This window comes from Arachis hypogaea, chromosome 19 (assembly GCF_003086295.3).
Source record: "Arachis hypogaea cultivar Tifrunner chromosome 19, arahy.Tifrunner.gnm2.J5K5, whole genome shotgun sequence".
NCBI lineage: Eukaryota > Viridiplantae > Streptophyta > Magnoliopsida > Fabales > Fabaceae > Arachis > Arachis hypogaea.
The window spans coordinates 2329061-2344899 of NC_092054.1; the positions used below are offsets into that span (position 1 = coordinate 2329061).

General features: G+C 30.8%; 1 protein-coding gene across 2 annotated transcripts; it reads left to right on the top strand.

The window, feature by feature from the left end:
* The first annotated feature begins 7424 nt into the window (after positions 1–7424).
* On the top strand, positions 7425–13128 carry LOC112780148 (uncharacterized). Of its 2 annotated transcripts, none has more exons than XM_072227928.1 (5): positions 7425–8109; positions 8519–9355; positions 10033–10758; positions 10869–11765; positions 12898–13086. In XM_072227928.1, exons 1-5 carry the CDS (start codon positions 7510–7512, stop codon positions 12904–12906), a joined length of 3069 nt encoding a protein of 1022 aa, XP_072084029.1. In that variant the 5' UTR covers positions 7425–7509; the 3' UTR covers positions 12907–13086. The 2 variants fall into 2 exon arrangements, with proteins under 2 accessions (XP_072084029.1, XP_025680278.1); XM_025824493.3 differs by lacking the exon at positions 7425–8109 and adding an exon at positions 8346–8415 and having other exon boundaries at positions 12898–13128.
* The last annotated feature ends 2711 nt before the right edge of the window (positions 13129–15839 follow it).

Consider the following 15839-nt stretch of genomic DNA (forward strand, 5'->3'; position numbering starts at 1 on the left):
GGTTTGTTTATTACTCCAATTCTACTCATAAATCAAGCCATTCAACATTACAAAATTTTATATGTTGAATAACATAAGTGCCTTAAGTTTGATTTCAAAAATTACAGGAAAAACTTTCCTTGGTAAAATAGCATACATTAAGGGGGAGCCATGTAAAATTGGAAAGGAAGGAATCCAAGTATTCACAAAGGGAGTACTCTAATTTTTTTGATTTCTTTCCATTTCAATTTTTAATAATGTTTGTCATCAAGGGGGAGATTGATGAGTTTGAAAAACTCCAATTTAAATCATTATTAATACAATTAATTATAAAATTATTAATTTGATCTTCATGATTATATTTATTAATTAATAATTTTGTTATGCAGGTTTTGTTATTGGGCCGCAAAGAAAAGAAAAAAATTGCAAGCCCATTTGTGTTAAAGAAAAACACATTCAGCCTTGGGTCAAGTTGAATTAATTATTGTGGCTGAAGTAAGGTTTTGTTAATTGGGACAATATATTATTGAAAGTAGCCCATTTTAAATCTTTGCTACCAAGACCAAAGCTTGGTCCAAAAACAATTATGAGAGAAAGCAAATATTTTGCTTCATGCTTCCAACGGATCTCCTTTTTATCATGTGATGGAATACAAATTTTATCAAGTAAAGTTAATGCAGACCTTGGAACAATGAGAGAGAAATTTCAATTGATTAGATTGATGGCCTTAACGAGGCACGCTACTCAACAAAAGGGAAGCAAAATTAATTCAGCTTTAGTTAATTTGTTCAAATCCATTTGATTGCTTTTCTTTCTACTCTCTCTTCTCTCTCTACTTGCTTCTCACTTTTGGTCACTTCTATCACAGCAACCATGGAAGTTTTTGCAAGCTATCAAGAAGAAGCTAGAAGCAAGCTAAAGACCATTGTAATGATGGCAAGAAAAAAAAAAGTATGTTGTGGCTGAGATTTTTATCACAAATGGTAAGATTTGGTGAAGAGATCTCAAGCTCTCCATACCAAAAATGGAAAAAGAAGATTTCGGTCAGAGGAAGATCTTGAGGGATGGCTCGTCTCTGCTTTTGGGTTCACTCATCACAGAAGGTAGCTAGGGAGGCTACGTGAAGGAGGAAGCAAAAGTGAAGCAGGAGGAGCTGTCATGCATCAGAGAACTCATCAAGGGCTAGGGATCCTTCTTGGTGTGCAAGACAAGATGGAGGGCTCGGATTGGTGGAGTTTGGTGCAAAAGGAAGACACAGAGGTAATTGCATGTTGGTTTAAGCATTTGTTTATCTCTCCTCTCTCTGTGGCCGAACCGGTTTTGCATGAAGAAGAAGAAGTTTAGCTTGGTTCATTTGGTTTCAACCGTGGAGGCTTCCCCCTATATATAAGGGAGAACAGCCAGGGCTTGAAGCAAGGAGTGAGAGTGCAAGGCACAGAGTTCTCATAGCTACCTAAGCTAACAGAAGTTCTTCTCCTTCAATGTTCTTCATTTTGTGATTTTTCTGTTTAATTTTGTCTGTCTTGAGTCTCATGAAAAAAGGCAAACAGCGAGGTTTGTAAGAAAAAGCCATAGAGCGGAAAAAGGCAGAGAGTGCAAAATTAAAAGAAAAAGCCATAGATGTCCTTAGAGGTCCTTTGTACATCTGTGTTGTGTTTCATGATTCTGTGGGAATCTCCTTACAAGTTGGGTTAGCATTTAGCAGTTGAAAGCTTGGCTGTGACCAAGTCAAGTTCAGGATTGGGGTTTAGATTTTGGACTTGTCCCAGCTAGAAAGGGTAGTTCCTAGGGAGAATTGGTGTTTTAAAAAATGATTATAGTGAAATTCCATCATTGTTGTGATGGAGACTGGATGTAGGCTGCCTTGCACTTAGCAGCTGAACTAGGATATATCTTGGTGTAATTCTCTCTCTCTTCTACTCCATTTCTGTTTCTGCTACCCAGGAGATAAAACTGAAAAATATCTCGTGCTGGGTGACGAGATAAAAAAGAAAAGTCTCGTGGCTGGGTACAAGATAAAAATAAAAAAGTCTCCAGAAATTATTTCAAAGACCAGCAAGTGTTATTAAGTGAAAAAGGGGCTAAGATTCAATCCCCCGTTCTCTTAGCCACTGAAAACCATCAATTGGTATCAGAGCTTGGTCTCAAAGAGATCAAGCTTCGCAGCTTGGAGAAAAGATCCAGATGGCAGAGAACAGTGGCTCAAACTTGGTGTCCTACAATCTGACAGAAGGACAGTCAAGCAACAGACCTCCTCTTTTCAATGGGAAGAACTACACCTATTGGAAGGAGAGAATGAAGATTTTTGTGCAAGCAGTAGATTACATACTATGGAAGATCATCCTGGAGGATCCTCAATATCCAACCACCACAAGTGCTGAAGGAGTAGTCTCTCTTAAACCCGAAGCCAGTTGGACCAAAGAAGACAGAAAGAAGGTGAAGCTCAATGCCAAGGCTATCAACTTGCTCAACTGTGCAATCAACTTTGAGGAGTACCGACGGGTATCACGATGCACAACGGCAAAGGAAATCTGGGACAAACTTCAAGTTACTCATGAAGGAACCACCATTGTGAAGAAGACCAGGATAGATATGCTAAACAGATAGTATGAAATGTTTGCAATGAAGGAAGGAGAATCTATTGATGAACTGTTCGAAAGATTCAACATCATCATTGTTGGCTTGGATGCTATGGGAATCAAGTATCCTGCATCTGTGCTTGTGAGAAGAGTGTTGAGATGTCTCACAAAAGAGTGGAAAACAAAAGTATTAATCATATCTGAGAGTAGTGGTCTAGATTCCATGACATATGATGACTTGAGAGGAAACCTACTTGCTTTTGAAAATACTTATTTAAAAAAGATTCAAAAAAGAAAGGAATTACTTTTACATCTGTTACTAACCTCCTAGATGATGAATCCAGTGATAATTTCTCTGAAAATAAATTTGTGTTGTTTGCCAAAAAATTCAGGAAAATGGTGAAGTTCAAGGAGAGAAGCAAGGGAAGAAGTTCTAGGAAACAAAGAAAAGATCTCATCAAGGTGATACGTTACAACTGTAAAGAAACTGGGCATTTCAAATCAGATTGCCCTAAGTTGAAGAAAGAAAAAAAGTCAAAGAAGGGAAAGAAGAAAGGTCTGATGGCCTCTTGAATTAATTATTTAAAAAGATTTGTTTTTTTTTTTAAACTTTATATGTTTTAAGATTGATTTATAATGAACGAAATGGAAAGAAGGATGATGAGGATTTTCTTTGAAATATGGTTTTTGAATGAATTTGGAAATGAGATTTGGATTGATGAATGATTATGATGTTAAGAATGTTGAGATATGAACTTTGAATTATTCACATGGCTTATGATCTTTGAATTATCTGAGATACGAGGTTTCCTGGATAAAGTACCATGGCTTGCCACCACGTGTACTAGGTTGAAAACTCGATACTTTGTTAACCTTACAACGTAAGTGTGACCGGGCACTATATAAATTTCCGGGAATGTTACCCCCATTAAGCAATATTGATTATTTGAGAAAAAATTATGCATAGACTCTTGGGGATGCACGTCGGGGGACAGTCTAAGGACAATTCAGACTTGTCGGGTTGGCTGGATAACCGACAGATGAGCCTCATCAGCCATAGGACATGCATGCATCATATGCATTTGTATGTTTTGTTTGGGTTTGAACTTGTTTGGGTTTGCCTAATTGCTAAACTGTTCTTTACTGCTACTTGATCTATTTGCTGTAACTGCTACCTACTTGTGCTTTCCTTGTCTATCTTGCTTGTGTTTGTCCTGGCGTGCTACATTTGAGAATGAACTTTGGTGCTGAATTAATGATTGTGTTGTTGATTGCGTGGTTGGTTTCTGATTGAGATTTTCTTTTAAGAAATGAAAGGTTTCGGATTTCTGAAAGATTAAACATTGTTTCTTTGAAAAGGTTTTGAACGTTTACCCATTGGTTTTTAAAAGATTCATAAGGCAATGATAATCACTGAGCTTAAAAATAATTTTCTTATTAAATATCTTCTTATGACAACTTTGAAACTCCGTGGTGAGACCGTGTGGTTAGTTTCTCACCCCCTACAGCTTTACTTTTTCAAGAACCAAATGAAGAGGCATTAAGAAGAGTTATACTTCGTTTGGTTTATATGCTGTTGTGTTAATTAGATTATTTTCTTCCCTCGTCTTTGTTATTACAATTTTGTAAGAGGAATAGGAGTTGTATGTTTTATATGTATATTATATTATAAGATATTATGTAAGGAGTCTTGTATATGAATATATGCCTGCTTGCATTTTTCTTAATATAAAGTATTTATTTTCGATTTTCAAAAAAATCAGCGATACAGTGTCGAGTCGCAGGCTCCTATTTTAATATTTAGTATGTAAAGTAGTCGTAATACTTATTGCTATCAGAATAGCGCAGCCGAAAATGTGACTTTTGATAGTGAGAGTGTTACACACTCCATGCTTGATAATATCCAAACATTGGAAGTGAAGTGGTGTTTTGATATAAAGAACTTAGTAGCAAGCAAGGTGTCTTTCTCTAGTCTGACGAAATTGGTTGTAAATCATTGTCATGGTTTGTTGTATATGTTCACATCTTCAACAGCAGAAAGTTTGAGTCAACTCAAGCATATGGAGATAAGCAATTGTATATCAATGAGAGAGATAATATGCAAAGAGGATGATGAATCTAATGAGAAGATAATATTTGAGCAGATGAGAAGATAATATTTGAGCAGCTTCAGGTTTTGCATCTTGAAGAGCTGCCAATGCTGAGATGGTTATACTCAGGCAAACGTACTTTGTGTTTTCCATCATTGCAACAGTTATCCATCTTTGGCCGCACACTCTGGAGGATGACAACATTCTGTCCCCACATCCACATAATAAATCTAAATTCACTCAAGTTGCGCTCAGGACAAAGCAAATATGGACCATATGAAGTCCAATGGGAAGATGATGTTGCTACCACCATTCGAAAAATAAATAACAAAAAAATACGTCTTTTATTCTTTCAAAATAAAAAATTTCCTGATACTATAAACTACATAATCGGAATAATAGATAAAAAAATAAACAAATTCCAGGTTTAGTATATTATATTATGGAAAATGCTACTTGTACAATAAAATTCAGTCTTTGATCAGCCTTTAATATTATTTAATTAATTTTTAATTAAAACATATTTCTATTTTTTAGAATACACATTTATAATTAAGATTAATTTAAATTTTAAAAACTAAAATTTTTCTAACTTCCTACCCACTTCATAGTTAGTTGTTATTTCCTTCTTTTACGTTTTTTCTCTCTTCTCTCTCTATAAAATGGTTTTCTTCTTTAAAATTTCAATTTGTATCTACAGACAAAAGGAATTAAAGATTAGTGCATTTAGAAAAAAATTAATCCCTTACTTATTATATCTTTGATAAAATGCAGGATCTATTTTACGACTTTCTAGTGATGAATGGTCGAATATAATTATATATATAAACTAAAATATTTTCAATTGTAGTTTCTTTTTCAATTGTAACACATCTAAAATTATTAAGTTATACAAAAAATATTTTTAAAACACATCTAAAATCATAAATCTAAAATTTAAATTTAAACATTAAAAAACAATTGTAACACATCTAAAATTATGAAGTTATACAAAATATTTTTGAAACACATCCAAAATCATAAATCTAAAATCTAAATTTAAACATTAAAAAATAATTATAACACATCTAAAATTATGAAGTTATACAAAAAATATTTTTAAAACACTTCCAAAATACAGAAATTGCACATGCAAAAATAATTTAACATTGCAATATATATGAAAATCTCTTCAGGCCATTTTATTCGATTTTTTATTTCAAAAAAATCAAAATTTATACAGAATAATAAAAAAAGTAATGGGGGTCAGAAATCCATCCAAACCTTAGGTAAGTTTTCAGCGTGGACGAACGGCGACGAGGAGGAGAAAGGCGGCGACGAAGATGAGTGTTGACGAAGGGGAATGTGGCGTTGTGAATGAGCGCCGAGAAAGAGGAAAGCAGCGTTGAGGATGAGCGCGGAAAGGAAGGTGGCAGGGATGAACTACAGCGGAGGATGACTTCTCGATGTGCACCTCTGAGTTTTCCATGTGCGCCTCTGGATTTTCGACATGGCGCAAACGTAACTTCTTTGCTTTTTTGAGTGTTTTGTACGAGTTTAATTAATAATTTGATGGTTTAAGGTTTATTTTATAATTTTAAAATCAAAATTTTGAATTTTAAATAATTTGATTTTTAGATATGTATTTAAATTATAATATATTAATAATTAAATATATTAAATCTGAAACAAAAATTTAAAATTTAAATTTTAAATTTCAGTTTTTTAGATTGTATTTTGAATGTGTATTTAATTTTAAAAAGACAGTAAATCTATTCATAATTTTTAATTGTATTTGTTTTAATTTTTTTAATTATTATAATAAAAGGCTGAATATTATACTATTTTTAAATGATACCTAGTTAAATTGTTTTATATATAAGGAGAAGTTACAATATTTTATTTGATAGATGCTCTTTTATATATTGAAATATTACATAACAACCTTGTTTTCATAAGGAGAAGTTACAATATTTTTAAAATTCTATGACTTTATTCAGTTTTCATTTGACTCCCTTTATAACTTTTTTTATTATTATATTTTTGTCACTTGTAGGATCTTAAAAAAATACGTATTACATGTAAATAATTATGACGCTATAAAAAACATGTTTTTTAAAATTCTTATAGTAATATTTAGTGCGTCGAATAAAAATTCAACTATAAACATTTCAACTTAAATGATTTATCATCTAATTAAATCTATATGATATTATAATGGAATTTGTCGCATAAAATCAAAACAAAAGATATGTCATGATATATTGGAAGATTATTTTAATAATTTTCATTCCTAACAATATTCTTATCTACTATATAAAGATGGAAAGAGGTTTGATATACAAAATTTTCATTATATATATATATATATATATATATATATATATATATATATATAGTTATTTGTAAAATTTAAATATAAGATCTCTTGGTTAAAAATAAAATAACTGACCAACTAAACTAATATTGTGTTTATTATTATTACACAGAATAAATAAATAAGAGGGTGGATTAAATACACTAGTTATAAACTTATAATAATAAACTCGCATAACATTGCCAATGAATAATAACTCAAATGACATAGTCTCCCCGTACTCATTTAAGAGGTTGCGGGTTCGAGTCTTTCTATCTTTAGGAAAAAAAAAAAAAACTCGCATAACATTGAAGTAATATTAGAACATTTCAATCAGATGCCGTTAAATAATGAATGACATTAAGCAAGATGAAGCCCAGAAGCATCTTTCTATTTTAAATTTATATAGGTGCTTATGAGAAATAACTTGCAAGAGAACCAAACAAGGAGTAATTAAATTTCTTGTTTTCATGTGTAGATTGGTCTCAGAGAAAGCCTCTATTTTCAAGAGATCTGGCGTGGCTCAATGCCAGTTCCTGAAGCATACTTCGGTAATTTGGAGTCCCTAATTGTGCATCAATGTGATTTTTTATTCGAAGTAATACCTCTTCATTTACTTCCTTTTTTAAATAACATGCGAAAATTGGAAGTTCAAAAATGTAGTTCTGTCAAAATTATATTTGATGTGAAATGCATAACAAAAGACAAGACACTCCTACCAATTAAATTTTCATTGAAAGAGTTGGTATTAGAAAAGCTGCCGAATTTGGATAGCATTTGGAATGAAGATCCTGATGGGGTACTCAACTTTCAACTTATACAGCAAGTGCGTGTTGATACATGTAAAAGCCTTACAAGCTTGTTCCCAAAATCAGTAGCCAAGGATTTTGTCAATCTTGAAAATCTAGAGTTGAAACATTGTAAAAGCTTGGTGGAAATCATTGCAGGGAATGAAACTACACCAAAAAGAGCAATTTCAAACCTTATTAAGTTCCCACGGTTGACTTTATTGATACTGTTGGATTTACCAAGCTTCAATTGTTTTTACTGTTCATTGCATTGTGTCCTGTTGAAGACACTGAATGGTCATGATCCACAAATTGAGGACGAAGTCTCTTTCAAAGAGGTACTTATTAATCATGCGATTGCTTTATATTTTCTACATGAGATTACTAATGGCAAATAGGTTAAAAAATCTTGTAATATATGGATAGTGAGTTGTGTTGTATAAAAGTGCCTATAAATTTTTCTTAATGTATGATTTATATGTAAAAATAATGTACTTTATATTTTCTTTTATCTTTCTTCAAAATATATTGGTGGACATGTCTTGCGATCAGCATCACGAGTCTATATATTCGTTCCCACTTCCAAAGACAAAATTATCAATTATATAAAGTATTTGTTGTGCTATAGCCTATATTTTTCTCTTGTATGGAGTTCATTCTTATAATTTTAATAATATAAGATTAAGTCCATTTGGTTTAGTTATTTCTCTAACAACTTGAATTGATGGCCTCATTTTCTCTGTCCAGGTTACTCCTAAATTGACCAACTTCTTGTTTGATGAAAGAGAAGCAAAAATGATTGGACATGAAGAATGTGACGGAAGCCACTTTTGCGACATAAATGTTTCTGATATGCAGAGTTTTAATGTTGAGCTTGAGTCTGATGAACTTCCATATACGTTTCTCCAAAAAGTGTCCTGTATAAACACTCTCCAAGTGAAAAATTGTTCTATCAAAGAGATATTCTGCTTTGAAAGGCCTAGTTCGGATTGCGCCCAATTTCTACCACATCTTAAAGAATTGAAGTTGGCTTCTCTTTCAGAACTAATTTCCATAGGATTTGAACGCTCTTGGATACGAGAATCATCAATTCTCAGAACTCTGGTAACCTTAGAAGTAAAAAGCTGCTCTGGTTTAACAAGTTTAATTTCTTCTCCTGTTTGTTTCTCCAATTTGACACATTTGACTGTATCTGAATGCGATAGCATGATATATTTGTTCACATCTGCAACAGCTAAAAGTTTGTCTCAACTCAAAGAGATGAAAATATCTAATTGTAAATCCATCCAAGAAATTGTGTCTGATGAAGGAGAAGAATCAATTCATAATGAGATAGTATTTGAGCAGCTGCAAGAGTTAAGATTTCAAGGTTTAAAAAACCTTAGAAGATTTTACAATGGGGATTTTACCTTATGCTTTCCATCGTTGGAGGAATTGGAAGTAATTGAGTGCCACAGGATGGAAATTTTCTGCGAAAGTACCATCAATACAAACAAGTTGTCAGCAGTTCTTTTGGAATATGGAGATGCAACCCCATTGGAAGTTGATCTTAATTCTACCTTACTTAATATTTACAAGGCAAAGGTATGTATTTATTTGTTTTCTCCTTTCTTGCTTTTTCTCTAAGAGGCAGCTTTTCTCAATCCATTTTATGTGTTTATAACAACAAATATTAATTTTTAAAGAAAAAAATTTACTTACTTTATACGAATCTATATTCTTTAACTTTCAGAATTCATCTCATAACTTGAATTAGCATTGATCGACACAGTTTTAGCTAAGTGATATGCTATATATTAATATATATAGCACATTTTTAATATGACAACCTATATCCGATGTTGCATTAAAAGCAGATATGATATGCATCATTATTGTTGTAAAATTTCCATTAATTTTACATTGGATGATATAATTTTTCACAATTTGCACAAATATTTTATATATGTATTCATAATTTAACAATTGAGAAGAATTGTATTGTATTGTAGAAGAATATATTTGAGTAGTTAATCTTGTATAAATATACTACTCAAGATATAAAGCAAAAAATTTATGTGATATTTTTAACTGATGATGTGACTATTTGAAGTGGAAAACATAAAAATTTATAAAGATATAATATGTTTCATTTCTAAAAAAGATGTAATAAAAAACGTATACGTCATGAGAATTAAAATTGGATCAAAATACTAGATTTTGTATAGTCAATTAACATCTGGACTGATTATTTTAACATTTTTGTTATATTTCATGCACAGGTTGCAAAATTTGTGAGGGAAGTAAAGGATTTGAAGCTCAGCGAACACCCAATGATACATGGAATATGGAATGCTCCATTTCGAGTTCCATCCTTGTGCTTCATCAGATTGAAGATCTTGATTGTGGAAAAATGTGAATTCACATCTATTGTAATACCCTCTCACATACTCAGTTTACTATGTAAATTGGAAGAGTTGGTAGTGCGACAATGTGATTCCGTGACAGCAATATTTGAAGTGACACATGAAGCAAAAGGCACAAAGATCAATTCTTTAATGTCCAGGTTGAAGAAATTGACTATTGAGCAACTACCAAATCTTGAACATGTTTGGAATTCAGATCCTACTCAACAAATTAGTTACTTTCAGAGCTTTCAAGAAGTCTATGTTCGTGGATGCAACAACCTTCAAAGGTTATTTCTAACATCTGTGGCTGAAAATCTAAATAAACTTGAGAAACTGGAAGTGACAGAGTGTGATAGATTGGTGGAAATTGTTGCAAAGGATGAAGTAGTTGTTGAAGGAGCTCCTAAAGAGTTTGCATTGCAAAGCTTGACCTCCATAAAATTGTGGTCTTTGCCAGAAATGAAATGTTTTTACCCTGCTCTGCACAAGCTAGAGGAAGTGCACTTATTCTACTGTAGAAAGTTGAAGACATTCCAATTTGAGTCTCAAGAATTTCAATGTCCACAAGCAGAGAATCAAGCCATTTTCTTGCCAAAAAAGGTTTCATGTCTTGTTAGTCTTTATGACATTTATACATCCATGTCTTATTGATTATTTTGACTATCATTTATGTAGTATGCTGAATTGACAATATTTTTTTTCCCTTGTAGGTAATCCCGTACTTGAAGTTTTTAGCAGTCAGCAAGGAGGAGATCATGATGATGTTGCATGGACAGTTTCATGTGAACAACCTTTCAAACTTAGAAGCTCTTCAATTGCAATGTTTTCATGATGATTCAGATACCTTACCATATGAATTTCTTCAACGGCTGCCCAATATAGAAAACCTCATTGTATGTTGTAGCTCTTTCAAAGAGATATTCTGCACTAAAAGACCTACCATGGATTGTGTGAAAGAAATTATTCCACAAGTGAAGTGTTTGCAGTTGAGTTCCTTGTCTCAGCTGAATTCCATTGGGTTAGAGCATTCTTGGGTGCAACACATTTCTGAAAATATTCAAAAATTGCAAATAGATAAGTGTCATAGTTTGAGGAGCATAGTACCAAGCGAGGTATCGTTCTCGAGCCTAATAGAGTTAAACATATCAGAATGCAATGGGCTTGTGAATTTGTTCACACCTTCAACAAGCAGAACTCTGCATCAGCTGAAGAATATGTCCATAGAAAACTGTGAATCACTGAAAGAGGTTGTGTCTGAAGAAGTAGAAGAGTTATCAGGGCATGTAGAAGAGGAGATAATAGTATTTCATAAACTGAAAACTCTGTCCCTTCGCTCTCTACCAAACCTTGGAAGGTTTTACAATGGCAACATTGAGTTAAAATTTCCATCCTTGCTTCATTTGTTGCTAATCGATTGCAGCAAGATGGAAAGTTTCTGTGCAGGTACAGTATCTGTGAACAGCTGGATGGAAGTTCAATTCAAGGATGAAGAAGATACTGAAGTCGACCCGTTTGATGAAGATACTGAAGTCGACCCGTTTGGAGAAAAACATGCATTCTTGGTTGAGGGTGATCTCAATTGTGCTGTACGGAACGTATTTGAAGGGGTATGTATTTAATTCCTTTATCTTTTTAGTCGATGTTTTGATGAGATTAAATAAAGTAAACTTCTTGAAATTTATTAAAAGAATTAGCTTTGTTTGATAAGCTAGGAAGCAAAGAGAAAGGGATACTCATTCTGCAAAATCATCTATACAAAATATGTAAATACTCTAAATATCAACCCCTGTTAATTAGGTCTCTTCTGCATGCATTCTGTATGTATTCCTGTGGGACCTGTTGTTATACAAAAACACCAAAGATTCCTACTCACCTACAAACCAGAAATTCCAGAAAAGGAAAAGATTACCAAGTTAGATGTTTTGCATTTTGCTCTTATTCATAATTCTCATACCCACTTCAGAGATATGTAAGGGACATGCATCATATTCCTTCTCTCTTCCATTATTGTACTACTTGTTCATCATACATTTTACTTGCTTACTAGCTAATATTAAAACTCTTTTAATTAATTAAAATAGTATTTTAATTTCACTTTACAAATCTTTTAACTTAATTATAGATATATATTTTAATTTATAAATCCTATCTAAATCTACATGTAAGATTCTTGACCTAAAATCATTAGTTAATCTTTATATATATACTCTAAAATATGACCAGAATGAAGATTCTTAAGGATTTTTAGTTAGCTCGAAAGTCTTATGTATTTTTATTTGAATATAAAATTATTTATTTATACGTTATGACTAAATAGTTTGTAGGTTGATAATTCATTTTATTTTGTCATACGCACTACACACCTCACTCACGATGATATGGGTTCATTTTTCCAATGATTTTATAAATACAATTTGTGAATCATGCACTTAATGCAAATTCTAAAACTGTGAACACTTCAACTAAACTTTGCAATGTTGTTCATCTTCCCTTTTCTCCCCCTCCCCCTCTTTCTTCTCTTGTTAGAAATGTAGAGGGAGAATTCATAAGTTTAAAGCTTGTTTTATTTAAGTATAAAATAAACTGTATTTTATTTATCAATAATTTTGTCTTTCTAGTAGACTCCGAATTAAAGTGAAGTATCACATTACATTAAATTTTAATTTTACTGCTACTAATAAAGTTTAAATTTTTCATTTTCATTTATCTTTCTTCAAATTGACACAATTATATTAACAGTTCTATTAGAGGAGTCCAATTCTAAAGATGGAGTTAAAGACAAAAGATGCGACACCTAGCCATATCAAAGGAGTTGATGAAGAGAAAAGATTTGTTGTCACTTTGTCAGTTGCAATTTGATTTGTTTTATATTATAGTTGTTTTAAAAAAATCCAAAAAAAATTAAAAATGCAAAAAAGAAAAAAAAAATGCATGTGTGGTGTGATTGTAAGTTATCAAAAAAAAAAAAAAGAGAGAGAGAGTGCGTGTCTAGTGTGGTTATAAGTTAAAAAAAAAAAACAAAAAACAAAAAAATACATTAATGAGGTGTTAGTTGTGTGATTGTAATGGATGGTGTGGATTATAGCAGTGTATTAAACTGTAGTATTACTTATGTTACTTTGTTTATTACTTTGAACAGTTTTTTTTTTTAATCTCCTTAAAAACGATGGTTTGTATTCCATTGTCAGTTCAATGTTACGGGTTTGTATTTTTTGCTTTTAACATTTTCTATTTGTTTTTTAAGAATTTGAATTTCTTTTTAAAAGTGAAAACATTTTTAATTCTTTCTCTTTTAAGAAAGAAGGCTAAAGGCCCTCAATGTTTATTTTTTTTAACATCAAACAATCTCATTCCACACCCTATTTCTCTATTTTCCTCTCCTCACTACATGACTAGTAAAATTAAAGGAGGAGTCACCATTTTGTTTACTTTTGGACAAATAAAGAAATCCAGTGCTTTTCTAACAATTTTGTTCTTCACAACAGCTCTACTGTGCATGCAACTCTTGTAAATTCTATTAAATGGAGCATAAAAGATAGATTTAAACTAATTATTATTTTATTTACGGTATTTCATACATTAAGATTATACATATTTTTTTGTCATGGAGTATGAAAACTATGAAACTTAATTTCTTTGTTTTTTTTTTTTTTTCCTTTACACAGAGTGTATGAAACTTATCCATAACAATAACATAAATCATGAATGTATTAACAATATTGATAATAAAGACATTTCATTCACCGTATAAAAATATATCTTTGGTGTTTCATAAAATTTTATTCTTCTTCTGTAAATTTTTTTTATTATTCTACTTTGATAAATTTGATACAAGTTTGATCATTTTATTGATTGAGTATTTAATTAAAATAATATATGAATAAAGGATGATCGATTTAGTAATTGACTTTTTATATGTACATAGTATTTTTTGTTTAAAATATAAAAGAGAAAATAAAAAAATAAAATATATAAGCAATGCAAACAATTAGAAAAAATAAATTAAAGGAAGTAAACCCCGTTTTGAAAGAAAAAAATTTATTTTTATTGTATTTCCCTTAATTTTCAATACCCCAGTTAAATTGTTTTTGTTACCACATCTATTTTGAAAAGGAAAAGATTAATTAGAAAATTAGATGGATTCTTTAACAAAATTTTAATATTTCAATGTTTAGATATAGATCAGAATATGTATACACGTGTTTTCTTTTAGACGAATTTTCGGTAATAATTTTTCCAAATTGAAGGATGTGAGAAGGTAATTAAATCATGATTTAAGACTTAAGAGCAAAATAATGAATGTATGTGACGTTCTTTGGATGTTTTGAAATAAAGAAATAGAATAATGTTAAATTAAGTCTTAAAAGTGTTACTTGATTTTTTTTTTCTGAGTTTTAAATTTATCTCTAAAATTTTAATGGTCAATAATATATAAACAAATTATATTGTGATACGTGATATCAATTGACATATAAATAAATTGTTTTATAATACGTAAAATTGCTATTTATATGTGTAATTAATTGATGTCTTATTATTTTATTATATGTGGTTAAACTATATTCTGACATATATTATTGACTGTTCATTCAGTATGTCATATTAATTAACACGCTATTGATCAAAAGCATTCGAAGGACTAATATAAATTACATAATAAAAATTCATGTACAAATTGAAATAATTGAAAATTTAATGATCAATTTTAAATTTTTTAAGTGAAAATTTAAAGACCACTTTAAAATTTAATAATATTATTGTTTGATTGAAAAGAAAAAACAACTCATTAATAATTAATCAAAAAAGAGAAAATGATTTTAAAAGCTTAAAAATGATAATATTATTATAAGGACTCAAAAGTCGATGAAGACATACACCAAGCACTTTATTATATTATTCCTAAGAGTCTACGACTATATATGATCATCATCCACACCTAAACATAAGAAAATAAAGTTCGATTATTACATACTTGTTGGTTTAATTTGGATGGCATATATATATATACAAGAGACACTCTTAATTAATTGGTTGAAGTTTTATTGTCTAAAAGCCACTTGGAGAATGTTTCAAGAGTTCCTTCATCAACTCTGTAATGTTTCTGAGTGAATTCATGCAAGGTTGGCCACTTGAAATCTGGATACTTTTTTGGATTCTCTTTGGTGATGAGTTCGTTTGGTGGATTGACAACTTTGTCCCTCCTAGAGCACAGAAAGAAAGCAAGTGATTTTCTTGCTGATTTGTCATTCACAACAGCTCTGCAAACAACTCTTGTAAACTCCATTTGATAGAGCCTGAATATATATATATATATATATATTATGCGTATATTAAAAATTAATTATCAAATCAGTATTGTATAAAATATATATTAACATAAGTTAATAATAATACACATATTTATTTGTAAATATATAATACTTAATTTAATGATTAATTTTTTGTGTAGATATAATATTTTGGCCATAGATTTTTTACTCCCACATTTTTGTAGGAATATGATTAACCTTCATAAAAATAATTACAAAATATATCCTTTTTTTTTTTGAAAAATTTACTAATTAGATTTTGATCTCTCAAATTATTGGTTTTTAATTTTTTTTTCCTTTCTCTTTTTTGGGTACTCTAACTGAGAGAGATTAGAGTTTTTGGAGAGCATCAACGACATTGAAAAATCCTAA

Excerpts from the sequence above, each read along its gene's own strand:
- LOC112780148 (XM_072227928.1), top strand. The coding sequence starts at position 7,510 with ATGCCAGTTCCTGAAGCATACTTCGGTAATTTGGAGTCCCTAATTGTG. Across the intron at positions 8,110-8,518 it reads ACGAAGTCTCTTTCAAAGAG|GTTACTCCTAAATTGACCAA; the intron begins GTACTTATTAAT and ends TTCTCTGTCCAG. Across the intron at positions 9,356-10,032 it reads TTAATATTTACAAGGCAAAG|GTTGCAAAATTTGTGAGGGA; the intron begins GTATGTATTTAT and ends TTTCATGCACAG.